Source organism: Macaca mulatta, chromosome 14 (genome assembly GCF_049350105.2).
Source record: "Macaca mulatta isolate MMU2019108-1 chromosome 14, T2T-MMU8v2.0, whole genome shotgun sequence".
NCBI lineage: Eukaryota > Metazoa > Chordata > Mammalia > Primates > Cercopithecidae > Macaca > Macaca mulatta.
Window position 1 is genome coordinate 118,588,439 of NC_133419.1, and position 26,995 is coordinate 118,615,433.

General features: G+C 50.7%; 1 protein-coding gene across 2 annotated transcripts in view; it reads right to left on the minus strand.

Moving 5' to 3' along the window:
* Nucleotides 1–14,636, minus strand: part of TMPRSS13 (transmembrane serine protease 13) — a 28,537-nt gene extending 13,901 nt beyond the window's left edge. For both annotated transcript variants that reach the window (XM_015115805.3, XM_077964378.1), the window contains exons 1-3: nt 14,423–14,636; nt 3,719–4,253; nt 2,469–2,573 (exon numbers count right to left, since the gene is read on the minus strand). In XM_015115805.3, the coding sequence (XP_014971291.2) occupies nt 2,469–2,573; nt 3,719–4,253; nt 14,423–14,443 (661 nt within the window). In that variant the 5' untranslated portion in view covers nt 14,444–14,636. The remainder of the gene's footprint in view (nt 1–2,468; nt 2,574–3,718; nt 4,254–14,422) is intronic.
* Nucleotides 14,637–26,995: the final 12,359 nt, after the last annotated feature.

Sequence of the window (26,995 nt, forward strand, 5' to 3'; positions counted from 1 at the left end):
TGGCAGCACCAGGCAGATTCGAGCAGCCAGCCACCCAGAGAGAGAGAGAAAGAGAGAGAGAGAGTGCTATGGAGATGGGGACCACCTTGGGAACTCCCCTCCCTACATGCTGGCAAACACAGTGGCCAGAGAAACCACCTCCTCCAGTGTCCCAGAGCTTCCCTCTCAGAACCCCTCTGCCGTCCCATCTTCTCTGTGCTCCACAGGGTCACAGCAGATAAATTTCTGTCCTCACAGTCACACACGCAACTACTGTCTGTCTGTTCTCAAAGGCGACCATCCTTCCAGTCTCAGAAGCTCCTGGGTTTTTCCTTCTCCCTCTCCCCTGCACAAGGGACACCCCTATGCTCAGTTCTTTCCCCATGACTTGTCTTTATGCCTTTAAATGTCTTTTCATTCAATCAGCAATTCTAGGTGGCTGATTCCCACATATACAAGTTAGAGCTAAAAGAAAACAGTTTTACAAGCCATATGTGCAAATCTGCTTCACGACTTCCTCCCTCTCTAACGGCAATCTCTTTCCAAACCAGGGGCGGTGGGCCCTCCTGCCTGGAGGCACCTCCCGTTGGCTGCCTCACAGATCCAGGTTCTAATTTCTCACCCCGCCTCTCCTCCTCCACCAGCTCCTCAGCGCCACCCCTTGCTTCTCCTCCAGGGCCCACTGTGCTCTCTGTCACCCAGGGTAAAGTCCGCCCGTGTGTGACTGCTCCGTCCAGGTCCCGACACAAATCCCTCCTAATCTCTTGGGCTGGCCCCTCCTCTCTGTGCCCTGGTCTTCTTCCCACATCCTGGGCACTCAACCCCCAGAGAAGCCTGGGCAGTCTCCCTTGGAGTGCTCATGGAGCCCCACGTGGATGTGTAGTGGAGAGGGTGCTGGGCCGGGTAGGGAGTCGGGAGGCCTGGGCTCTAGTCCTGACCCCACCAGGTAGCTGCTCGGTGACCTGCAGAAGTCAAGCCACTTCCCTAGCGCTGGAAGTTAGAGGCCTCCCTGGCAGAGCTTATGGGGACTTCAGGAAATGCTGTGAAACCACGCTGAGAGCTTTAGTTCTATTCTGTGAGCCCACCCATGGGTGCCATCTCGCCCCTACACGGGTCATTCCCATGGCTTTCATGGAGCGAGGTGCTCTGTGGTGGGAAAGGGAGGGAGGGCAGGGCAGTAAGTCACAGCAGGCACCATGCTGAGGCCTTTATGTGCATTATGACAGTGATCACCCCACCCAGACAGGTGGGGAAACTGAGGCTCAGAATGTTAATGGACTTGTCGAATTCACACAGCTGGTCGGTGGCAAAGCCAGGGCCTGTGTGGCACTAAAGCCTGCTCTGCCAGCACACTGCCCCTCCCTCAGAATCCCCTTCAACAGCCCTGCCGGCAGACGTTTCCACGCGCTGGTCCACTCCACCCTTCACCACTGGTGCTGCCTCTTTCACAGAATCCTTACTCTTTGGCCTGGCGTTTAAAGCTCTCTACAGCAGGGCCCAGCCTTGCTGAACCGAGCAGACGGCCACAGGTCTCTGACTGTTCCTTCTCCACTCTGGTTAGGCAGGTCCCTTCCTCTCCCCCATGCTGTCGTTGCCACCTGGCTTCCCACATTTTCTGTGGCTGCTCATTCGCTCGGATGCCCTGCTGGGCATAATTGCTGTCCCACCTTCCAGGTCTTCATCTGGCCCCACAGCCATAAGAAGCTATCCCCTGCATCCAGCCCACACAGTTGTCATCCCCTCCTCATAGTCACACTCAAATGCATTTGCCCTTCAAAATTTCCAGCTATTCCCCCAGGAGACTGTAATCTCCCTGAGGACAGGACAGAATAATGTACATGCACATTTGCGCTGCCTAAAGTTTCCCACTGTGCTGGGCTCATAGTGGACCCCTGAGCAGAGAGCCCTGGGGCATGCCTGGGTATCTTTGAAGATGATGGGGAAGAGAATGGGGAAATTGAGGGGGCCTGAACCCCTGAATGCTGAACACATCATCCCATTGACTGAATATCCTTGACAGACTTTTTCCAATCAGTGTTTTCATGTGTGTTTTTTTAATAGCTAGCATTTGTGGATTTTGTTGCAGGAATTGTGCTGTTGTCTGATTTATTCCTCATAATCTAGTGAGGTTGGAATGAGATCTTATGGGGCACATAGTAATGAAATGGGCGAATGAATTTTGTCCCATCTGAAGATGCAGAAACTGAGCTCAGAGTGGTTAACTAACCAGCCCAAGTAAGCTGCAGAGTAAGTGGCACAGATGAGACCCAAGTTCAGGTTCCTCTGGCTTCTACACTCTTAACCTGGATGCCCCACAGGGTCCTGGAGGCAGCACAGTCCAAGGCCATTTGCAAGAGTGTCCCTCTCCAGACACGGTAGCGGGTGAGTGGGTGGTCCCTACACCTGTCCCCCCTGCCTGCCCCCATCCCTGGGTCCCACTCTGCCTGGCAGTGCCCGGAACCCACCCCTGCACCCTCCGTTCAACTCACAGAGGATGATGAGCGAAACCACCAGGGCAATGAGGAGGAGCACGCACCCGATGAGCGGCAGCCGCTTCTGGCCCTCCCGCCAGGTGAACTTGGGCAGGCTCGTACCTAGGAGCAGGGCGGCAGCAGGGGAAGGTGAGGCTGGAGAGGAGTCCGACGAGGTGGAGAGGGTGGGGGAAGCAAGGCTGTGGCCCAGGAGGGCCCCGTGAGGATCACTCCACCCCAGAAGTTGGAATGAGATTTGATGGGGCACAAGGTCAATGGAATAAATGAATGAATTTTGTCCCATCTGAAAATGCAAAAACTGAGCTCACCCTGCCTGGCACCAGCAGCTGTCTTTTACTGGGCTCTTCTCTGGGCCAGCCAGGCACTCTGCCTGTGTTCTCTTAATTCTCACGACAACCTCGTGAGCAGAGTCTTATTAGGCCCATTGTATAGATGGGGAAACTGAGGCTCATGGACGTGAAATCACTTGCCCGGGGTTACTTGGTGAGTTAGTGGCAGAGTTGGGATTCCAATGCAGTGGGTCTGATACCAAAGCACCTCACCCACCCTGGAGAGGACCAGGCTGTGGGATGGGCCCCAAACTTCGAGTGGTCCTCCAAAGCCACGTATCATCCAGGCCTGTGTGTACTGTGGTGGTGGGGAAAGTCTGAATTCTAGGATGGGAGGAGGGCAGCACTGGGGCGGGCAGAAGCACTGATTCCTTAAGGGCGGACCCAGTCCCCAAGGCCTATTCGACCTCTCTGACTCCCTAATAGGTGAACCATGCAACCCACAATTTGGAAGACTGGGGATGGACTTGAACACCTGGTCAGAATCTCCTTTTCCCTGCCCACCCACAGATGGGCCCGCTGATCATGACCTTGTTCCACTGCAGACCCCAGCTTCTTAGGCAGACCCACAGGACAGCACAAGGAGAGAACCCTGTGACTAACTGGGGGACCTTGCTACTGAAACCAGTGCTCTGACCTGGGTTGTGCAGACTCCAGGGTGACACGCTGCTTTGTTAGTCCTGGCTTCTTATCACCTACCCCGCTTCGCGCCTAATTTTCCACTGTCTCAGATTTTCACATTTCACAAAAATGTTTCCTTTTTGCCCCTGCCCCCAAGTCCCTCACTGCCCACCCCGCTGCCTCCCCTTCCCCACATCATTGTCTGCGATGAGAGCAGAGCACACTGGCTCTGAGATTTCCTCCCTGCCCATGGGCTGCTTCCCATCTCTCCTGTCTTCCCTGCAGCGTCCCCCTTACCTGGGCTCTCCCTGGTGGCCCTGGCAGCTGGTGCTGACCTGGCAGGAGATGATCGGATGGGTACAGCCCCCACTGGTGTTGCTCTAACAAGGTACACTCTGGTTGGGGAGGTTGTCACGGAGGCTGACCTGGCAGATGATGACCTGCCGGATGAGGACCTGGAAGGTGAGGACCGAGCCGGAGATGCCCTGGCTGGAGATGCCCTGGCTGGAGATGCCCTGACTGGAGATACTTGGGCTGGAGATGCCCGGACTGGAGGTGCCTGGGCTGGCGATGCCTGGGCTGGTGATGCTCGGGCTGGAGATGCCTGGGCTGGAGATGCCCGGCCTGGAGGTGTCCCAGCTGGAGATGCCTGGGCTGGAGATGCCCGGCCTGGAGGTGTCCCAGCTGGAGATGCCTGGGCTGGAGATGCCCGGCCTGGAGGTGTCCCAGCTGGAGATGCCTGGGCTGGAGATGCCCGGCCTGGAGGTGTCCCAGCTGGAGATGCCTGGGCTGGAGATGCTCCAGCTGAAGGTGTTCTCACTGGAGATGCATTCTGAAAGCAGATCGAAGAGTATCCCTCAGGCTGCTCCCCTGCCAACTCACCTCAGCTGTCGGCTCTGCTGCACTAGGATATGAATGCTCTGAGGCAGCAGCTAGGGGTTGAGCAAAGCCCGCTGGACAAGGAAACATCTGAGAGGAGGACTGTGTCCAAGGATAGAATGAAAGCTCAAAGAGCCTGCTGTCCCCCAGCTCCCCTAGGGGCTCCCCTGCCACTTAGGACCTGCAGAGAAGGGTGGAGGGAAATGGACCATGTGCCCGGGGATTGGGGGTCACCTGCTTAGGCTACGCATGTCTAGGAAGGGTTAAAGGAAGAGGCTGCTGGGCTGGTCACTCACTCTGAGACCTCATATGAAGGGAATGTGGTCCCCTATGGGGAAAGCAAAGACCCCTCTGCCCTCTTCCCTTCCACCTCCTACATCTGCATCCTTTACTTTCCTGTATGTGCATTAGATTATAAAATACTGTTCTTACTATGAGCTGTAATCCCTAGTTAAGCACTAGTTAAGGAAAGCCCTGACCTGCCAACTGAAGGGGCAGAGCGCCAGTGTGAGCTCATCTGAGGGAGAAAAAGAATGCTGTACAAAGCCAGACTAAGGTCTTTGCATAACACGGACAAGCCTCAGCTGCAGAAGGCCCTGTCCTTCCCTCTGGTGGTGGCCTGGGCCTCGGCTCCTGCCAGGGATCCTGGCACTGTGGCACCTTCACCGGCCTGCCTGGTCTCCCTTCCTCTTTTGTGCACACTCTAAGTCTTCCCCAACTTCAGGGGGACTTCCCGTAAGCCAGGACAATAAAATACTAATCACTTGTGTGCATGGCACTTTAGAGGTGAAAATAAACTTTCACATCTGTGGCCTCACGATGGCCTCACCACATCCCTGGGAGGTTAGTACTTTTGGAAGCCCATTTTACAGATAGGGAAGCCAAGGTTCAGAGCTCAGCTTGCAGAATCACAGAGTCAGGGTTCTACTCCATGCCTGTTTATCTCTAAGTCTCCTGCCCTTGAGTCAGAAGAGCTTCCCGGCACAGTCTTCGTGAACGGCATGTACAGAGTGCTCATTTTGCCTTTGTGAGATTGGTTAAGAATGGGGCCCCGTGGCCCTGCAGGGCCGGGAACACCTTGGGAACCTGGGGATAGGGCGGAGGGTTACAACAGGGATCTTGGTCTTGTAGTACTTTCTGGTGTGACCCACAGTTGGGCCCTGTGACCTGCCAAGACCAGGAGGTGCCTACTGGCCCAGAGCAGCGGGGTCAGGTGGGTCTTCAGGTGCTCTGGGTTAGAGAGACCAGGTTGGAATTTGGCCTGCCTCTAAGGCGGCTGGGTGCCCCAGGCAAGTGACTTCGCCTCTTTACATCTCAGTTTCCTATCTGTAAGCTGGAGTGAAGCACCTTGCTTCATGGTACTGAAGTCACAGATCATACCTGTAAAATGCCCAACACACAGTGAGGGCGTGGTGAGCAGTGGCTGTGATGGAGGGGTTTTGTTTGTTTGTTTGTTGAGTCTTGCTCTGTCACCCAGGCTGTAGTGCAGTGGCATGATCTTGGCTCACTGCAACCTCCGCCTCCCAGGTTCAAGCTATTTTCCTGCCTCAGCCTCCCCAGTAGCTGGGGCTACAGATGTGTGCCACCGCACCTGGCTACTTTTTGTATTGGAATCTCACCCCATTGCCCAGGCTGGAGTGCAATGCCACAATCCTGGCTCACTGCAACCTCTGCTGGGTTTAAGGGATTCTCCTGCCTCAGCCTCCCGAGAAGCTGGGATTATAGGCACCCGCCGCCGCGCCTGGTTAATTTTTTTTTTTTTAATTATTATACTTTAAGTTCTGGGGTACATGTGCACAACATGCAAATTTTTGTATTTTTAGTAGAGATGGGCTTTCACCATGTTGGCAAGGCTGGTCTCAAACTCCTGACCTCAAATGATCCACCCGCCTCAACCTCCCAAAGTGCTGGGATTACGTGCGTGAGGCATCACACCACACCCAGCCGGTAGTGGGGTTTTGTTTGTTTGCTTGTGAGATTGCTGGGCTTGCTATGGAAAAATCTGTTTGAATCTGATTGTCTCCATTCCCAATTGCATTTCCTGGGCAAGCGACATAACCCTTCAGTGCCTGATTCCATGCATGTGAAATGGGCAGACCTCACCTCCTTCCCCCAGATAAATGGGTGATACACATGAAAGAGCCGGGTCTATAAATGTGTGTCAAACAGTGACAAAGATAACAGCCCACTAGCACTTTCTGGGATCCCATTCCCACCTCTTCACAGCTCTTTGCAGTTGATATGGTTAGCCTCATTTTACAGATATTGAAACAGAGGTCCAGGCAGGTTAAGAACATGCCCAGATTCACACACCAGGTAAGTGACAGCTCAGATTCTAACCAGGCCTGCTAGGAGCAAGGAGGGCCTTGACCTACAGTGTCACAAACATCCACAGGACCTACCTTCGTCTCTTCAGGGCTTGTATGTGCAGTTTTGCACCATTATGTGATTTGATCCTCACAAGTCTGTCAGTTAGCAAGCTGGGCAGGAATTACTACCCCCAGTTTGTACACAAGGACCCGGGGCTCAGAGAGACCAAACAGCCCACCTGAACGAGCTGGTGGTCTGTAGGAACTCGCGCACAGTCTTCTAATTCCCAGGCAGCTCAGGCTGTCTCTACCTGAACGGGACCCTGCCATCCAGCGCCAGCTGCCCCATCAGGAAGAGGCCCAGAGGAAAGTGGGTGGGCAGGTGGGGGAGGGAGCTGGGGAAAGCTGTAAAGCTAGAACAGGAGAAGGGAGTCAGGCCAGAGAGGGAACTGGTGGTGAGGGAGCATGGGTGGAAAGCCAAGAGCTGCAGAAAGGGCGACACATCCAAAAATGGAATGGAGGCCCGGCAGGCCCTGAGTCTGGGGGTATCTAGCTCTGGTCTGGCTAGAGCAAGTGCTCTGCTGTCAGGGCCTGGGAGGCAGGTGGAAAGCCACTGGGCCCCCAGACCAGGGCAAGAGGAGAGTTCTGGAGCCTCAAGACCTGAAGGAGAATTGCCCATAAAGAAAACTACAAGTCCCCACAGGGGCATCAGGATGAAAGGGCAGCCCCCAAACCAGATGAGAGCAGCCTCCAGAGTGAGGCCCCCGCTCCACCCCCTGACTCTGACCCTCAACCTAAACCCTCCCAGACATCAAGAAGAGTTCTCATCTTCAGGGATCATCTGAGTAAGAGATTCCACACCAACCTTCTTTAGGCACTTCACAGCCTGCTGTCCCACGCTGCTGGAAGTTCTTCCTCATATCTAACCTGTTATAGCACTAACTCATTTCTTTGCCCCAATTCTTGGAGAACAACTGCTGAGCCTCTAGCTTCCCACCAGAGGCCTGACCTCACCCTCAGAGTAGAGGCCTTCAGCAGCTGGGGAATGGGAAGGGAGGAGACTACTTGTTTGTTTGTTTGTTTGTTTGTTTGTTTTGAGACAGAGTCTCCTTTGTCGCCAGGCTGGAGTGCAGTGGCGCCATCTCAGCTCACTGTAACCACCTCCCAGGTTCAAGAGATTCTCCTTCCTCAACCTCCTGAGGACCTGGGACTACAGGCACGCGCCACCATGCCCAAATTTTTGCATTTTTAGTTGAGATGGGGTTTCACCATGTTAGCCAGGATGGTCTCCATCTCTTGAGCTTGTGCCCGCCTCGGCCTCCCAAAGTGCTGGGATTACAGACGTGAGCCACCGCACCTGGCTAAGACTTCTTATCCAAGGTCCCAACCTACAAGGGGCAGAACCAGGACCAGAACCCAAGCTTCCCAAATCCTGGCCTTTGGCAGTGAGCCGGAGACTCAGGAATGGAAGTGAAATGACCAACTCCTTGATGTGTCCTGGTGTCTCCACAACTTGCCTGCAGACCAAAGGCTTCTCAGCCTGCTCAGGGGCAGGTGCACAGGGCGGAGCAGGGGAGTGTGGTCAACTCTGAGCCACGTCCCTGGCCTAACTTTGCCAACCATTCTTTCCTGGCTGTGCCTCTCCTCTCCACCTACCCCTGGGGTGGTCTCTGAGGTTACCCCCTGCAGTAACATAATTGTAAGCCCTTACCATGCCATGGAACAGGCTCACACCCCAGGCTGTCACTGCTACCACCTGGCTATGCCTCTGCAGCTCCCAAGGGTCCTCACCCAAGGCTTGTTCAGGGCCCTCCAGGCATTTTGGGGCAGGTAGCAGCATGGCAGGAAGGCAGGGCAGGGATCCGCAGGAAAGCAGTGAAGGGCAAGCTAGGGAGGGCTAAGAGGAGCAGCCCCTGGCCCCGGGAATCTTTCCAAAGCCCATCCCTGGACAGAAGTCTGTAAGAATTTTTACTCCCACTTTACAGACTGAGAGGTAGAGGCCCAAAAGGTTTGTGTGCTTTGCTCAAAGTTGTTCAGGCCCATCTTATAGTAGAGGATGGACTAAAATGCAAGGCCCCCTGCTTCCAGCCTAGGGCTCTCGACACCACAGCTCCCAGGGGTAGATCGCCCGTGAGGTGAATGGGATGTTTTTCTGGTTTCCAGTTGCAGACTCTGCCCCTTGGGCCGTTACCTGGTAGGGATGGTAGTAAGTTAGCCAACCCCTGAGGATGTCCAGCCCTTGGCCTCTCCTGGACCTTCTGGGGGCCCAGCCAGTGATGCCAGGGAGAGGGGGGCCTCTGTCTTTGCTGAGTGATGCGGGCTCATGGTTGCTTCATCTCAGTGGTTATGGAGCTGCTGCCGTGGATCGAGCCCCAGGCTCTGCATAGTGAGAGTTCTCCAGCCATAAGCAGCAGCCTGAACTTGGGAAATATGCACTTCAGGTCTCCCAGAGCCTGGGCTTGCAGTGTGAGCGATCCTATAAAAAGTTATCCCACAATTGAACAATGACAACACTTGGACATAGGATGGGGAACATCACACACCAGCGCCTGTGGTGGGGTTGGGGGAGAGGGGAGGGATAGCATTAGGAGATACATCTAATGTAAATGACGAGTTAATGGGTGCAACACACCAACATGGCACATGGATACATATGTAACAAACCTGCACATGTACCCTAGAACTTAAAGTATTTAAAAAAAAAGAAAAAAAAAACTCTCCCGCTAGACCTGAAGAATGTCCAGCAGGCAGCGGCAGCTGCGATGATGCATCTTCATGGCCTGAGGGCAGGTGCATCAGGGCCTCTTTCAGTCCAGTTTAAGCCAACTGGGCCTCCCTCGTCAGCCCTGGGCCATCCCTTCGTAAAGCTACCACCCAGGGTTGGGCATATCACAGGCTGTCAGAACTGCAAGGACTCTGAAAACCCTCTAAGCCAGGCATGGTGGCGCCGGCCTGTAGTCCCAGCTACTTGGGAGGCTGAGGTGGGAGAATGGCTTGAGGTCAGAAGCTCAAGAGCAACCTAGGCAACATAGCAAGACCCCATCTCAAAGAAAAGGAAAGAAAAGAAACCCTACCCAAGCCCTTTATACTACTGATGAGGCGATGAAGGCCCAGAAAAGCTGTGTGACTTGCTCACGGTCACACAGCCAGTTGGGGACAGTGCCAGTTCTAGAACCCTGATCTTCTGGCGCTCATCCTTGGGCTGTTACACAACACTCTGTGCTTCCTCTGTCTGTCCCTTACCAGCCTCCATGAAAAAGGACCCTTCCCAGACAGAAGCCCCGTGGCAGTGTCTCTCTCCCAGTGACCCTGGGCATCAAGGGTGCCCATAGGGTGGGCACAGGCAGACCATGGGCCAACAACCCAGCACTCTGGGCTAAGCAAGAAGAAACCCCCTCCCTAAACCCTTCTGGAAGCGCTACGGGCACTAAGAAAGATCAGGAGCTCCCTTCAACAAAGCCTAAAAACCCTCCTTGCCTGTTGGGAACATGGGGTGCCCTTGGTCTGTGGCAGGGGAGGCCTGAACCCTTCCCAGAGAGGGCCATGCTGGACTGGGTGACTTTTTTCCCTTCCTCACGGCTAGACCCAGGCTTCACTGTGCCTCCAGGTACCCAAGGCCCTTTCCTACTCTCCCCTCCCTGAACCCAGGGAAACCCCACAAATATAGGTTCCCCTCAGCACACGGGCATCTTCCCCACCACCTCCTCACCCACCACCAGCATCCCCAGCACACACGCAGTGTACACCTCAGGGACTCGGGTCAGCCCTTGAGGCAGACTGAACTCCAGAAGGGGCCAAAGCTGCAGGGCCTGCCTCGCCCTGGGGGTGGGGGGCCGGGGGAGCCTCACTTCTGCTCCTGGGCAGGCATGTGACCTTGGGGACAGTCACATCCCCCTCTGGGCCTCAGCTCCCTCATCTATAAAATCAGGGTGTTGGACAATCAGCGGTTTTCAAACAGGGTTCCACAGAGCATTTCAGTTTCCATGGAGGTGGCTGGGAGACCAGCTGGTGGGGACTGTGGTGGGCTCTGAGCCCTTACCCCACCTCAGCAGAGAAGATCAACCTTCCAGTCTCATACAGTGGAGTCTACGTAACATTCATTTGAACAAAAGAGGCAGCTACTACAAAGAACTTGAAAGGCACTGGCCAGGGTAAGTGCTGAAGTCCCTTCCAGTTTCCGACACCTCCTGGGAAATCCCTGTTAGACCAGAATCAAGACGCCTCCCTGTTCATTCATTCATTCATTCATTCATTCATTCATTCATTCATTCATCAAATGCTGTAAAGAACATGGAGTGCCCACTATTGCCAAACAAATAATATTTGATTGCCCAGGAGCTTGCTGCCTCAGTGTTTCCCTGTGTCCGTGCCTTCTCTTGCCGCCAGTCCCCTAGGACTCAGGGCTGGTACATAATGGCGGCCCCGCTAAAGCTTTGGGTATTGCTTCCCTCCTAGGGAAACCAGCCCCCATCTGGTGCTGTCAAGGCCTCCGCTTGACTGCTAAAGCCGGGGTTCCCTGTGGTGGCTTCCCTCGTGCCTGCGCCACCAGTGCCCTGCCCACTTGTCCAGGCACATCCACCCTCATTGTTGCTATACCAAGAGGAAGCTGTTTTGCCAAAACAAGACACTTAAGCTAAGTGGCCATTGTTACAACAGTCATCCTTCCCACCCAGCTCCCCAGCCCAGGGCCCAATACACACACTCCCACATGCTTACACTCACATCTGCCAAGTCTCAGGGGACAATGCAGGGGAAAGCAAGGTGGCTGTGCCAAGGGAAGTCTGCTCCGCACCAATGACAATGTGAAATAGAGGACAAGGTGAGGGCTGCACACCGACAGCGGCATAGGGCAGATGCCAGGGTCCTTGGGATGCCTGGGGCTGGGAGATGGCAGAGTGACTTGAGCCTGCAGGTGAACCATCTTGGGAACTGCCCAGCCCCCTCTGGAAAGGGTGCCTCATCCTGGACCAGCGCCGCGCCCCCAGATGGTTCTCACTAGTCCCTAGCACCTGTAGCCTTGGGCTAATTTCAAACCTGTTCCACTTGAAGAAGGCCCAGTATAAGAAAATCCACTCCACAAAGGAACGTTGCTTCATCAATGGGTCTAATTCAGTCTTTCTTTAATAAGCATTGCACTACTCTGAGAATTAAAAATGTGACCCATTTTGAAAAGGCACAAAATATGCGCTGTCAAGAACAAATGCACATATCTGGTGTGGCGCACCTGCCATCCCGTTCTATGTAATTCCAGACTGTCAGGGAGCCAGAAGGGAGCCTCAGGGGGGAATTTGTCCAACCTTCTTCTTTGGTGGGAAAGCTGAGGCACAGGGAGAAGAAGATGTTTGTCCAAATCTGTAAGAGCCAGCGCCAAATTCTAGGCAGTGATGATAAATTTCAATATTCTGTGACTCTATCTCTATCTATCTCTATCTCTCTATGCCAGATGCTATTCTAAATGAGCCTTACTATGGGAAGGACACTATTTTGAGACTCCTTGAGGTAGGTATTAAATTAAGTTTAGCCTAAAGCTGCCTCCTTACATATTTTAAGTTTGGATCAAAAGGTTTCTCTGTACATAATGAACTGTAACTCAACTGGACGTGTACACAGACTGTAAGCTACTCTTGTTAACAATCACCAATTTTGCCCAATCAAAGGCAGCCAACTGTTCAAACCGTGTTCAAATAAAGCTGTTTCTGTACCTCACTTCCATTTTCCAAACGCTACTTGCCTTTTCCTGTCCATAAATCCTCTCCAACCACGCAGCTGTGTGGGAATCTCTCTGAATCTATTCTTCGGGGGACTGCTCCATTTGAGAATCGTTCTTTGCTCAATTAAACTCTGTTAAATTTAGTTTGCCCAACATTTTTCTTTTGAGGGTAGTATTATTATTCCATTTTACAGATGAAGAAACTAAGGTACAGAAAGGTGAAGTGGCTTGCCCAAAGCTGACGGGGAATGTGGTCAGTTCTCTGTCTACCACAACATGCAACTTTCTTTTGAATATGAGAAACCGAGACCCTTCTCCACCTCTTTTCCAAGGTCCCTCTGAAGATCCAGCAGCTGCCAGAGGAGTGCCATCAGGCTCAAGCCCACTGGCCATCATCTTCCTCACGACATTTTGGAGTTGAGGGACAGAAATCACAATGCATCTCTCTGCAATAAAGCCCTCAGGGAGAAGGCACAAGCTCAGGCAACCAGCTTCTCCCAGCCCACTCCTACATAACCAAGGTTAAGAAATCTGCTGCAGATGGGATTACGAGCCCCAACTATAGGCTCACTCTCTTGGGGGTTCCATCTTAAATAGGGGAGTAAATTTAAGAACCTTAAATAAGGATGTAATGATTCCATTCTTCCATTCCAAGATAAGTTTGGACAATCTTTTTTCCAGAATGAACGTGGTACCTGTCATCATATTTGACACTTAATTCATAGATTAATTGGGAGTTCCCCAGTGAAGTCTCTTGTCTGTCCTGTATCCCTCCAGCAACCTTCGGATTGGTCCCTGACTCTGAAGAGATGAGCTTCCTGGGAAGACATCGCCCCATCACCCTGTCTCAGGGACAGACTATCCAACTCCAATGGGAGCATGGCCACCCTCCTGATAGCTCAGCCCTTCTCACTCTTGGGTTTAGGGACCATCTAGTTTAGGCTCCCAGCAAATTGCCAAGGAGGAGCCCCATGGCTGTGACTAAGTGTTCAACTTCTGCATGCCCCTGTGTACCCCGCTTACTGCTCAACAGTAAGAGGCTCTGATAACCTCCCAAGGCCTAGGGCCAAGTGACTTTGGTGAGGTAGACATGAACCAAGGAGCCCAGAACAGAGGGCAACGGAGGTAGCCTGGGAAAGAAGAGTCAAGAAGGGGCTGGAAGAATGCTGGGAAAAATGATGGTAAAGTTTGCAGAAGCACATTGGGGGTTCAGAATGGACTGCAAGACAACTGTAAGCCAGAACATAGGATGAGCTGATGTTTCCCAGACCCAGTGCTGACCCATTCTTCCCAGAGTCCCAGGCTCCACCATATCAGTAAGGTACAGAGAATTTGGAGAGGGGCAGAAAACAAGACCTAAAGGAGAAATGAGAGCACAAAAGGGATTTCCTGGAAGAAAAGAAAGTGGAGGCACAGAAGAACAAAATCTTTGGCAGCCTTCATGTGTGTATGACTGGCTTTCCCACAGAGCACAGGCTAGCCGCTCTCTCCCACCCCAAAAGCAGCAGAAGAAAGGAGTGGTGGCAGGACTTGTGGTTAAACATCAGGAAGCACTTCCCAAGCATGAAAGTTATTAAGCCCTGAAAGAAGTGACCAAGGGAGGTTGAAACATCCCCTTGAAAATCTTAAATGCACACAGAAAGTCACAGTTTTCTGGGAAGGTTTAGGAGTGTAGTGAGGGGTTTAGACAAGGTGACCCTGAATTGCAGTTAGAATGTTTTTGATTTTCCAACCAGCAAAAATGAGAGTAAAGTAGATTAGCCTGGATTCCCAACCAGTCAAGTTGATGCTGTAACAGCATGGACGCCCGGCAGAAGTGCTCACAGGCCACAGAGCAGGAACCCGAGACTCAGCCACACAGCCCTGGGGTGCTTACCAGCCAGACCCCAAATCCCAGCACCTTCTCCTCCCAGGGCCTCTTTCTAGAACCATGTTAAAAGGAGACCAAGAGATCTTGATCCTAAGTAGTTTCAAACTAGAAGAGGCACAGCCAATTTCCCCCGAACCTGAAACACAGAGGTGGCCGTCCCACCTGTCTCCCAGCCTCAGCCCTGCTTCCTCAGCACTGGGAGGATCCGGCCCGAGGCCTGAGGTCGCACTCACCCCGTGGCTGTCCCTCTCCATGGTCTCTGAGGGAAGAGTCCTCTAGGCTTAGCTGATGTCAAGGACAAGATCCATGTTGGCCCCTGGCTTCCCAGGCATGTGGGGTAAAGGGGTTGGAGGGCCAAGGGCCAGCCCCCACCAAACGGGGCGGGGAAGCCGGTTGGGATACGTGAAGTAATCCCCAGTATAAACAACACAGAACTTGCCAGACCTGTTCCTCCGCCCCTCGTCGTCGAGGCCATCCCAGTTACTCAGCGAATGCTGAATTCCGAATACCGGGAACCTGAATCTGCCTTTATTCCTGAAACTGCCCCCACAGAAGCAGTGGAGTGTTCCGAGCTGCTTCTTCAGAGGGGCCCTGAGAGAACGGGCAGAGCCTTGAGAGGACGGTCTTGGTCCTGTTGACCTGAGCCCCTGAAACAGATGCTCCTGAGCCTTCTGAGGGATGACCCTAACCCCGCAGGGGACATTCCAGGCCAGGAATGTCCACCTATGGCAGGACAGTGGGAACCTTCATCTCCAAGGACCAGGTGTCAAAATCCCAAATCAGGGCACATGGTCTCTGGGCACATGGTCTGGCAATTGTTTTTTCCTGAACTCTGTTTTTATGAACTCTTAACAAATAAATGAAAATCAAATGACCTTTAACTATGCACATAATGAATCACCCCCTATTGAAAACAATAAAGTGCTAGAAGCAACACATCAAAGTCAATGAAATAAAACATAACTATCTGAATGGAAACTGTTCCAAGAAATATTGGGCTAATTCATAGTCCCAAACCTATACCCATTCTGATCCTCAGAGTCAAAAGAAGTAGAGGAAGGGCTATTGCAAAAGGAGTGCTTAGCGCCCCTGATCCCAGCTGAGCTGCTGCTGAGAACTGCAAAAAAGAAGAAGGAGTTCCTGGTGAGGTTTGGGAAGAACTTTCCTGAGCATTTGGAGGCACCAAGATTTTTAGAGTTTGAAGGAAGCTCATGGATTTTTAGTGGTTCAATCATCTCATTTTACAGATGGAGAGACAGAGGGCCAGAGAGGCTAAGGAATGTGCTCAAGCCACACAGCAAACAACAGCAGCAGCAGTAATCTAAAGATGCCAAGAGTCCTGTGAAACACTTCACATGCATCCTTCACGTGTTCATTCAACAAATATGTACTGAGTGCCTGGCATTGCTTTAGGTGCTGGGGACACAGGAACAAAATAGGCAAAGGCTCCTGCCCTATGGCTCTAGGATTTGGGGGTTGGGGGAAAAAGCAGACAGAAATCAATAAATCAGTTACACAGCCTCCTAGAACGTGAGAAGTACCGTTCAGAAAAATAAAGCAGCGAAAGGATCGAGAAGGCAGGGGAGGCGGAGTCCTGGCCATTGGGAACAGGATGGTCAGACAGGGCTCTCTGTGGTGACATTTGAGCAAAAACTGAAAGGAAGTGACTACCATCCTCCCCCATTTACATTCAAGAAAACAGAAACTTCTAGCTCACAATGGAAACTGCCCCAGCTGAGGGTATCTTGAGGGAAATCTAACCCAGAGGCAAGAGGCTGGAGGAGAGCACCCTGGAGGGCCCAGGCAGGGACCCTAGAGTTTTCTCATCTTGGCATATTGTCTGAGCCACTTCTCTGGCTTTCAAAGAGAGCAGAATTCAGCCACAGGCCACATCCCCTTCCTGCCCCATCCACCGGCCCACCATGACAAAGGGGCTCCTCCCATACGTCCTCCTGAGGAGATACCGGCCTCCTGTCCTCAGCTCTTCCTCTTCCCTCTCTCCTAGGGAGGAGCCCAGCCCCTCTCTGGCTGCCACTGAGCCCTGGCACCCCCAGGCCAGATCTGAAGGCCTCCACTTCATCCCCCAAGCAGGCCACTGGTCTCCAAAGGGCACCCCCAGCGCCCTTCCCTGAAGGTCCCACCAACCTCAGGCTCGGGGGTCTGGGCGAGTCGGGGGGAATGAGAACCCTAACTCTGAGGGGAGCCTGCAAGGCCTGACAGGTCTCCTCATGGGGAAAATGAGGAGAACACATAGAACCAGAGGAAGTGTCTGGCACGGGGCACTGGGCAGGCTGGGAAGGAATGTCACTTTCACCTCTTGCTCTTTTCCTTGGTTTCCATCAGGGACACTGTCCCTATCCCAGAGTCCTCACTGACCAAGCCACCTGACCCATGTGACATCCCCTCCAAGGGCAGTTCGGTTCAGCAAGCAATAGCTACTCAGCACCGGGCCCACGGTGGCTGCTGGGGAGTGAGGGTGGTGGGCAAAGAACAGAAAGGCAGGGGCCCTGCCCTGGGAGAAGACACAGTTGATGTGTTGGGCAGGCGGTGGGGGAGACACTGAGGCATGACATTCCTTGCTGGTGGTTTTCCTATTTCCAGAGTGAAGGCGCTGGGGCAGCGCAAGACCTGGATGCTTCCCCCATGGAGCTGGACTTGGAGGCCTGCACCGCTTTTGACTTCCCCACGTGACCCTGGCCTGGCCCTTTCCTGGCCCCCTCTTCCCGGCCTCCTTTGCTGTCCTCCTGACTGTACAATGCCAGGCTCTCTCTGCCTCCCACACTTCCCTTTGCCTCCTTCTCTCTGGCCTTGGTCCCTGGCTTTCTTCCTCCAGCTCCCTGGTTGCCTTCTGGAAGGACGCCTACCAGGCCCACCTTTGACTACTCTGCAGAACCGGGACCCACCTTCTGCTCCCCGAACCCCTGGGAGAGTGTGGGCCAGCCGTCAGGCCCGTTTGTACCCTGGTCATTTCCTACCTGGGTCATTTCCATGTGGAGTGGAGGGAGTTTTACAGAAAACATGTCAGCCATGCAAACAAGCACACATTCCTGGCAGCTCGCCAGGAGAGTGAGGCGTGAGAAAATCTCACTACTGTTTTGAGACTAAACTCCGAGCTCTCCGCTTCCATGGCTGTTCCAGCCACCACTACCCCAATGCCTTGAGAGCTCCTTCATGGGGCTCCAGTCTGGGAAACAGAGCTCTGCGCCTTCTATTCCCAGCCTTGTTATCTTCCTCGGAGTTCCCACCTTGGGCCCGTGCTCCTCCCTCCTGAGTCTATCAGCAGCTTCACCCCTGAATCACCTCCCAAGTCCCTGCTTGGAGCCCTTGCCTACCCTTCCCCACTTTGCGCCCCACTTCTGAGCTTCTCCACTACCCTTGGCACAACAGGCGGGCTTCCCTCCAGGCCTGAGGGCAGCTGGGAAACAAACTACATACTTAGAGGCTCGGCAGGGCAGAAGGGAGACAGTGGGGCCACCCTCAAGGGAGTGAGTCACCAGGAGCCACCCCTGGGCCTAGCACACTAATGCTCCTATGGTCTGTACTGCCCTCACCCCCGAAGCCCAGCGGTCTTCCCAGCTGCAGCCCCAGGCAGGTCTCTCCCACCCCACTTAGCCTTCCAGGGCTGTCCTGGGTCCCTCCAGGCTGTGGTCTTAGCCGTGCTTCTCCCCACTCCAGACCTGCAGAGGTTGATCGCTGCTGAGTTCTCTGGACTAGAGGCCGGTTCTCTCTTCCTGCTTTTCCCTTGGGGCTGGACATCAGTGATCAAGTGAGGCACTTGCCCAGGCTGCACAATTTAAGAGAGTGCCCAAATAATCAAGATAAATCATGTTTTAATGAAATATTTTAAAAATCTGCATTAATGGAAAAAGTCCAAGGTGAATAAAATATCAGAATTTTAAGTAAAGGCAGGATCAGTTTTCCATCTGGATTTTTTTGTCTCTCATTTTTATTACTCACATGTTAGCAGGGCCCCATTTTCCCTTGTGATTATTCCTTCTACTTTCTGCAGGATATTGTCCCAGCTGCTCAAAACATCCGGGCCAACCAAGAGCAAGGAAGGCCTCTTCCCAGGGCGTGAGTTCCCTCTCTGCACAGAGCAGACCTGGAGCCCTAGAGAGCTATTGTCTTCACTATGCATAGCCACCCTAGTTCCTTCTTTTTTGTGCAGTATTACTTCATTTTCAGTCTTCCACGAATCTGCATGGCTTATATGTTCTTTGTTGTGGCTGAACAGGAGTCCTCAGAATTAAACAAACTGGTGCCTGCCTGACCATTTGTTGAACATGGCACTTGCTGCCAATCTGTTCTAAGATTTGGTTTTTTAAATTAACAATGCATCAATAATAAGTTAACAATTAAATGAATGCTGACAAATGTGCACACCTGTGTAACCACTATGACAATCAAAATCTAGAACATTCCCATCACCCCAAAAAGTTTCCTCCCACCTCTTGCAGTCAATTCTCCACCCCATCCCAGCCCCAGACTGCTTCCTGTCACTAGAGGTTAATTTTCCCTTTTCTGGAATCTCATCTAAATCTCCCCTAAGATTTAATGCTGAACCCTGAGCACAGCCCAGCAGGGTCACTGCCCCAGGACTCGCTTCAGGTGCCAGGTCATCCAGACACGATAAGAGGAGGGCAGATCATGTGGATCATTTTTTTTCAAGCCAAGAGAAAACAGCCCATGTGTCCATACAGAGTCCCTGGTCCCCAACTAGCCTCTCAGCAACTCTAAGGGAGGCTTTCAGGGGACTCTGCTGGTGGGGCAACTCTAAGGTTCCCTATTTCCAGCAGATACTGGGCTTCTCCCCTGGATAAAGAGAAAAGGGGAGGGAGAAAAGACTGGCACACCCAGAAGGGGATGCCGGGAAATAAGTGTGGGCAGGAAACCAAAAGACCACCTGATGACTCCCCAGCAGGCCTGTGGTTCGGAGAGTCTAGGATCTTAAACGCAGGAGTCACAGGGTTTCTGTTAGTCATGGTGTTTACTGCCCCTTTGTGTCTTGTTCAGGACAACAGGGGGCAGAGAGGGGCAAATCCCTGCTCTTCTTCTGATAATTGGCATTCTTGTCATTGCATGGTCAACACTCCATGATTAAAGGCTGGGTGCAGTGGCTCACTACTATAATCCCATTACTTCGGGAAGTTGAGCCAGGAGGACTGCTTGAAGCCAGGAGTTTGAGACCAGCCTGGACAAAGCGAGATACTCTATCTACAATCAATCAGTCAATCAATCAATCAGTCCAATGAGCTGGGGGCAGTGGTGCGTGCCTGTAGTCCCAGCTGCTCAGGAGGCTGAAGTGGGAGGATCCCTTGAGCCCAGGAGTTTGAGGCTGCAATGAGCTATGATTACACCACTGCACTGGCAACAGAGCCAGACCCTGTCTATAAAATAAAATAAAATAAAATAAAATAAAATAAAATAAAATAAAATCCATGATTAGATGGGATAAACTAGGTAAGAAGCCTCTGGCAGGACGCTGTCAGTCTCAGTCAAGTTGGCCCCTATCCCCTTGAAGAGTGGGCAGTGGGCAGGGGAAGAGGCTGCCCTGCCCTCCAGTACCTCCCAGGCAAAAGCAGCCCAGCCCTCTCACGTGGACCCTCTGCAACACCCCTGCCTGGTGGCTGTCTGGCCTGCGCCCAGATCGCTCCGTCTGGGGACAGTTCTGACTGACTAGGCACCACCTGTTTCCAAAGAAGGATTTGATACAGTTGCTTTTCCTTGTAATTCACCCCTATGGTGTGTCTGTAGCTCCTTGTTCCCCTCTGAGAGGACCCACAGAAGAAGTCAAATTCCACCTCCCCAAGACAGCCCTTTTCACACTAGAGGGCGACAGCTCGATGACCCTCTGTGTCTGCACTTTTCCCACCTGTTCCTTCACTTGCTTCTGCTGGGAGGTGGTTCCAACCCCTCCCTCAGTGGATTTCTCCAAAACAAGGCCCAAGGGCCACAGCCCTCCTGAAGTGCCAGTTGCAGCCATGTTTACACATGCTTACTCTGACTCTTTACATAAAACCCCCACCGTTGCTCACTGGAAATACCCAGTGGACTGCTGCTAACTTTTCCACAGAAATGAGGTAGCTGCGGACAGATCCGTGATGCTGACAGACAGGGCTTAAGCCTGGCAGGGACAAGCATGGGCCCCTCCCGCACACATTGGAGTCGAACATTCACAGCGCGGGTAAGGGTGAGAGTGGCTGACTACTGTGACCTCGAGAATCCCACCTTCAGACGGGACCATCTTTAACTCCCTTTGAACCACCTGAGAAGGCTTTCTCGAGTAGGAGGTGAGATGCCAGAGGCTACACGAACCACAGAGAGACAGCCTGGTGTTCTAGGCTGCCCCGCGAAGGGGACATTCAGAGAGATGAGTGTGGAGTGGTTTGCAGGAGGGACTTTAAGGTCAGATAGCTGTGGAATCACAGCTCTGCCATGTACCGCCTCTATGTTCCTTGAGCAAGCTAATGGCCATCTCAGAACCTCAGTTTCCTCATCTATCAAATGGGGATAATGGTTCCTCTTAGAGTATTTCTGTCCATTCAATGAAATCGTTTGTATAACACATTTGACACAGGACGTGGTACCTAGTGCCCACATATGATTATACACACATTATATATATATATATATATACACACACACACACACACACACACATACACATATATACTATACATGGTCATGGTTTCAACAACAAATAGGACTCTGAGCAAGAGAGAAGAGTATTAAAATATGTGCTTTTTTTTTTTTTTTTTTTTTTTTTTTTTTTTTTTTAAACAGTCTCACTCTGTCACCCAGGCTGGAGTACAGTGGCACAATCATGGCTCACTACAACCTCAACCTCCTGGGCTCAAGCCATCCTCCTACCTCAGCCTCCCAAGTAGCTGTGACTACAGGTGTGTGCCATCATGTCCAGCTAATTTAATTTTTTTTTGTAGAGATAGGGTCTGACTTTGTTACCCAGGCTTGTCTCAAACTCCTGGCCTCAAATGATCCTCCCACCTTGGCCCCCAAAAGTGCTGGGATTACAGATGTGAGCCACCATGTCTGGCCAAGATATGTACTTTGGATCTGAAGTCCAAAGAGAAGCATCCTTTGCTAGAGATTTGGTGGAGAAAGATCTGGCTTAAGACTTCAGACCTGGGCTTTTGTTGAGATTGTTACTTCTAAGCAGGGCAACTTCCTCCCAGGTGACCCCTGGACTACAGCTTTCTCATCTTAAAAAGTGAGGTCCTTTTCAACTCTGGAGAAACTAGAGGTCTCCAGGTAGGAAGATTTGGCACAGAAGAAGGAAGTCATCAAAGGTAATCAGGTGATCTGGAGTTCCTTGTCAAAGAACTGTGAAACAGAAAATCTGAGGGGGGGACACAGAGTCACAGTTTGAGATAGAAGAAAATGCCCCTAAGCATAGCCCGGAAAGACAGGAACAGAAGGATGGTCAGAACCAGAGGGAAAGCAAAAACAGGTGCAAGATGCAATCAATAAAAGTTGTAAGGAGAAACTACATGTTTCTTTACGGATAAAAATTAAAAGAACACCAGGAAATAATAACTCACATTTGCAAAGTGCTAGTACATATATATTATTTCATTTTGTCCTCTGAGCACACTCTAATACAGTTCTTACTACCCTCTTCATCTTCCAACAAGGAAGCAAAGACACAAAGAAATACACTTCCCAGCGTCAACAGTTTAAGGACGGAGCTAATTCTCACATTCATTGCAATGATTCGTTCTAAAGCTATGTTTTCTGTCTCCACATCTATGTTCTTACCATAACAATGTCAGCTGGCATAGAGAAGTATAATGAGTCATTGTGTTTTTTAATTTTGTTAATGTCAATCTACTGTTTTGATAATAAAATTTAAAATGTTAAATCCGTACATTCTCACTAGAACCTTTATCTATTCTCTTTACAACTCACAGTATTTGAAAAGAAATACTTGATTCTGATGCCATTCTTTTCCCAGTTTCATTTCTCAGCTGCTTCAGACAGATGTGTTTTTATCCGAGCAGGTGATGAGTGTGAAGTCACTGAAGGTGAACTCCTGCAGGTCCCCAGATTAATCATGCTGTGTTTTGTCAACTGTCACCCAAAGACAGACACTTATATTGTTTGCTCAGTGAAATGAAATTTTATGCATTTTGATTTTTTCTTGCTTTTCGAATGTGAATCATTTAAAAAGCATACAAAGTTACTCAGACTTCAAGCCTAGTTAACGTAATAAATTTCAGATCTTTGAGCATGCAGCTACACAATTTCATTTCTCTGGTAGTATTCTAGAGTTCGTTTGGAAAGAAAACATGAGCCTTTCTGTTTTTTCAGCTTTCAAAAGACTTTTCTGTTTAGAACAAATTCATCTAAAGGAATAAGATTTTTTTTTTTCTGTGCACATAGAAAAGTGGAACAAACTCCAAGGTCATTTCCTAACCCAAGTGTTACATTCCTGCTCTAGCTCTCGGAAGGAGCCTGTGCCACACTCTGCATCCTTTGACCTCACTTAATCTGACTTGGCCCTGGGTAGAGAAACTTCTACACACACTGCGTCAGACCCACAGGCAGACAGGACCAGGAGGCTGTCTTCAGCAGAGGACGTTTGGTGATACCTTCCAGTGTAATATTAAGACTTGTAACATCACATTCTCTTCCTTTATCTCATCTGGTCCTCAGGACAATCCTCCAAGGTACATGGGACAAGTACCATTCTTGCTAAAGCCTAGAGAGGCTGGACAACCTGCTCAAAGCCACAAGGTTGGTGGCTTGGCTGAGCCTCGCAGCAAAATACCTCCAAAGCTATGCCCTTCGCAACATTAATGGTACATTCCAGACAGCCTCAGAGTCCCTTCATAGCTGTGATAGATACAACATCCGTGAAGATACAAACACGGGGGCCGGGTGCTGTGGCTCACGCCTATAATCCCAGCACTTTGGGAGGCCGAAGCAGGTGGGTCACTTGAAGTCAGGAGTTCTAGATCAGCCTGGCCAACATGGTGAAACCCGGTCTCGACTAAAAATGCAAAAATGTTAGCCAGGCATGGTGGCACATGCCTGTAATCCCAGTTACTCGGGAGGGTGAGGCAGGAGAATCCCTTGAACCCGGGAAGCGGAGGTTGCAGTGAGCTGAGATCGCGCTATTGCACACCAGCCTGGGCAACAAAAGTGAAACTCTGTCTAAAAAAAAAAAAAAAAAGATGTAAACACTTCCCTTGAACCTGTCTTTATTTCCAACCTGTAGCACTTCTTAGAGACAACGCGTCATGGCCCAGGTCCAGCCCTGGGTTGGCTGCTCCCCAGAAGTGGAACCCTGGTCAATCACTTCGCTTTAGTTCTGTCAACCGTGATCCAGCAAAGATGTGTCTGCTCTGCCTGTCACTTAAAGATCAAGTGACATGTGAGACGAATCTTGGGGAACTCTGAAGTACTATAATGACGTTGGACGTTCTTACTATAAGTTTAAAACTCTCTGCAAACAGATCTTCCTACCGTTTGTCTTCACACAATACTTGTGGGTTCTAAGATGCTCCTCTTCTAACCTGTCAGAATTCAGTTTGGCCTTGGAGGATCTAGAGATTTCTATTGTTTTCCTTCTCGGCCTTAGTTTTCCCAAACTGAGGGGTTATGATGTTTCTGGTAGCTCCTGACAGAGACCCTTTAACCATAAAAGCACTGAGTGAGGGGCATAACACAAAGAGAGGAAAAGGTTTCCGGTTGAATTCCAGAATCCTTCCGGAAAACATCCAGATTCCATTGGTCTTTTGGGTCGTTGCCACCTTGGACCGCCCATGAGTAGGCTGCATTCAAAATTGTCTATCATAACTGCCAGCATTCCTTCCTTGAGTCAAAATATCTGGCTCAGGACCTGTGGCCCTAAAGTGAGAGTCATGAAGCATTTTGCAGGGATGTTCTCCCTTCCATTTTAGTAAATCAAAACCCACTCACTCAGCCCCTGAATCTTGCTTAGCTTTTATACATTCCATAAACAATTCTTTACAGTGTACCTGTCATGTTCCAAATACTGCTCAGGCTACTAAAATAGAGCAGGAACAGCCTGACTCTGTGCCTGTCCTCATGACCTTCACCTTCAGTGAGGAGCCTCATGCCCCTTTATCCTTGCCCTCCTCACCTTGGGGCCTTGCTGCTAGAAAAACAATAGCTAATGTTTATTGAAGTCTCTTTAGGTGCAGTGTCTTCATAGCAATCTTATGCATAGATATTTTCATTCCCATTTTACAGATGAAGAAGCAACCGAGGCTCAAAAAGGATAAGTAGCTCATGCCTGTAATCCCAGCACTTTAGGAGACCGAGGCAGGTGGATCACCTGAGGTCAGGAGTTCGAGACCAGCCTGCCCAACATGGCAAAACCCTGTCTGTACTAAAAAAACAAAAATTAGCCAGGTGTGGTGGCGTGTCCCTGTAATTCCAGCTACTCAGGAGGTTGAGACATGAGAACCGCTTGAACCCAGGAGTCGAAGGTTGCAGTGAGCCAAGATGGTGCCACTGCACTCCAGCCTGGGTGACGGAGTGAGACTTCATCTCAAAAAAAAAAAAGAAAGAAAGAAAGAAAGAAAAGAAAAGAAAAGAAAAATAAAAAACAAAGGGTAAGCAATTTGTCCAAGACCACATAGCTGACAAGTTCTGGAAATGGGGTTTGCTTCCAAATCCATCTGACTTCTGAAACTGCTCTCTATGCAATCTCCCAATTCAACATCACCTTCAGATGTGGAAATGTTTTTGTCATTCTGTCCTCCAGAGAATTCATGAAGCTTTCAGTAAGGTCTATCCACACAGAGATTCTTGGAGAGGGTTACTTGACAATGCTTTGTGTAGACAAGCTTCCAATGTTCTCTGTGGTTGGTTTTCTGTTGGAAACAGCTCCCTATCTATAAGGCAATATAACATCATGGTTCAGAGTGTAGACCAGATTACGGCTTTTATAAAAAGCTGTAGAGTGTACAGGTTCCTCCACCTTCTGTTGGAATTCTGATTGCATTCCTGACAAGCTTACTATCTGAATCTCAGTCTCTTTCTCCACAAAACCGGAAGAATGACATCTATCTCAGATTGTAAAGATTAAATGAGATAACATCAATGAAAATGATAGTGTATGGCATTATACAACTTTATCATACAATTTTTCTCTTAATCCTAATTTTTTCAATAGCCTTGGGTGTGGGAACTTTTAACATATTAAGAAAGTCTAAAACAAAAGTTGCAAACTGGCTTCTGTCAAGCTGGATTAACAAATGTATTTCATTACATTTGGACAGTATTATTATCTGAATTAATTGCCAGAATTTAAAAATCCAAAGAAGTCTGGTCTGACTGTTAACATTGACCAGTACTTTGCCTATGCCATGCACTCAATAAATAATTACTAATTAATTGATATAATTCTTTTGCATACCCTCAGAAGATCTAGCACAAATCTAAGCAATCAGTTATTCAATAAATAAGTCTTTATCAAATCTCTACTATGTACCAAACAATAGTTGCTTAATAACTTAATTACTTCCTCTGGTCTTCTCATCACAAAGAAAAATTACTGTGTCCTATAAAATAACCCTGATTGAATTAATCACAGCTCTACCCTCATGAGATGGTTCTTACATCACACATACATTCTTCAAAGTAACCAGAAGGAGAGCCTGGATTTCTAGAATTACAGATTTAAGGAGTATAGGCAATGGATGGTTGAGACCTTGGTCTCTGAGTCAGGCAGACCTGGATTTGAATACAGGCTCCATCACATGGAAGGCCCGGGACCTGGAGCAAATAATCAACTTCTCAAGCCTCCATGTCCTCCTCTGTAACCAGGGCGGGAGAACAGGGTCTACCGTATAGGGATGTGGGTATGAAATGAGATCATGTGGATAGAGCCATCGCACAGAGTAAGTGTGCAGCGAATATTAACAATCGGAAGTGCAGAACATAGGAACTGGAAGGAATTTCAGAGATCCTCTCTTCTGAGTAGTTGTTCCCTGAAACTTGTGATTCCAGAGCAGCCCTCTGACATCTTGCGGCAGGGTATTTGAGAGGCCAGGATGCTCAAGACCCACTTCCTGGGCTTGGTCTATCCTCCTAGGCCTCAGCCCATGCCTCGGAGTGTGAGGCTGCCCCAGGCTCCTTTGGTTCAACAGTGAACCACAGGCTCTGGCATAGGAGTGAGTTCAGAGCCTCAAGGCTAACCCCAAGTTTAACCAGCCAACCATCTCCAGCCCTGCCTGGACCCACCTGGGCCCCACCTGCTCTCGGTTCCAGTTTTGGGATGAGGAGTGAGGAAGACCAGCGAGTCCTCCTGTGCTACCTCCCGATCCTCTGCTCAGCACCAGGTGCCCTGGCTGTCCATTCACCCCCAGTGCCTGGCAGAGCCAGTTCTCCCAGTCTGCACTGGGCCAGGGCTGGTGTGAGGCAGAGTAGCTGAGTCATGGCCCCTGGTTCAGTTTAATTACCTACGTGTGCAGATGACACACACAGAGGGGCTAAGGAGGGTAATTACCCTGGGTGGGGTGAACCTAGCTGACTAAGAATGCTTTGTTCTAGATGCAGAGAGCTGGGAGAACATTGCCAGAAGTGCTTCCTGGGCCTGGACCTTGTCTGGCCCTCCAAGATCCCCTTCCCACCATCTTCCAGCACTTCCAAAGGCCATGCAGCTGAGGTCCTAGACGGGAATGGTGCATGTTCACAAATAGTATGAGTTGCCACCTGTCAATTGTGCATTTCTGGGTCCAGAGACCAGCTCATGGGACATGGGCCACCTGCTGTGTCTCCTCTAGAGCCAGGAGGCTATCAGAAGGGGCAGGTCC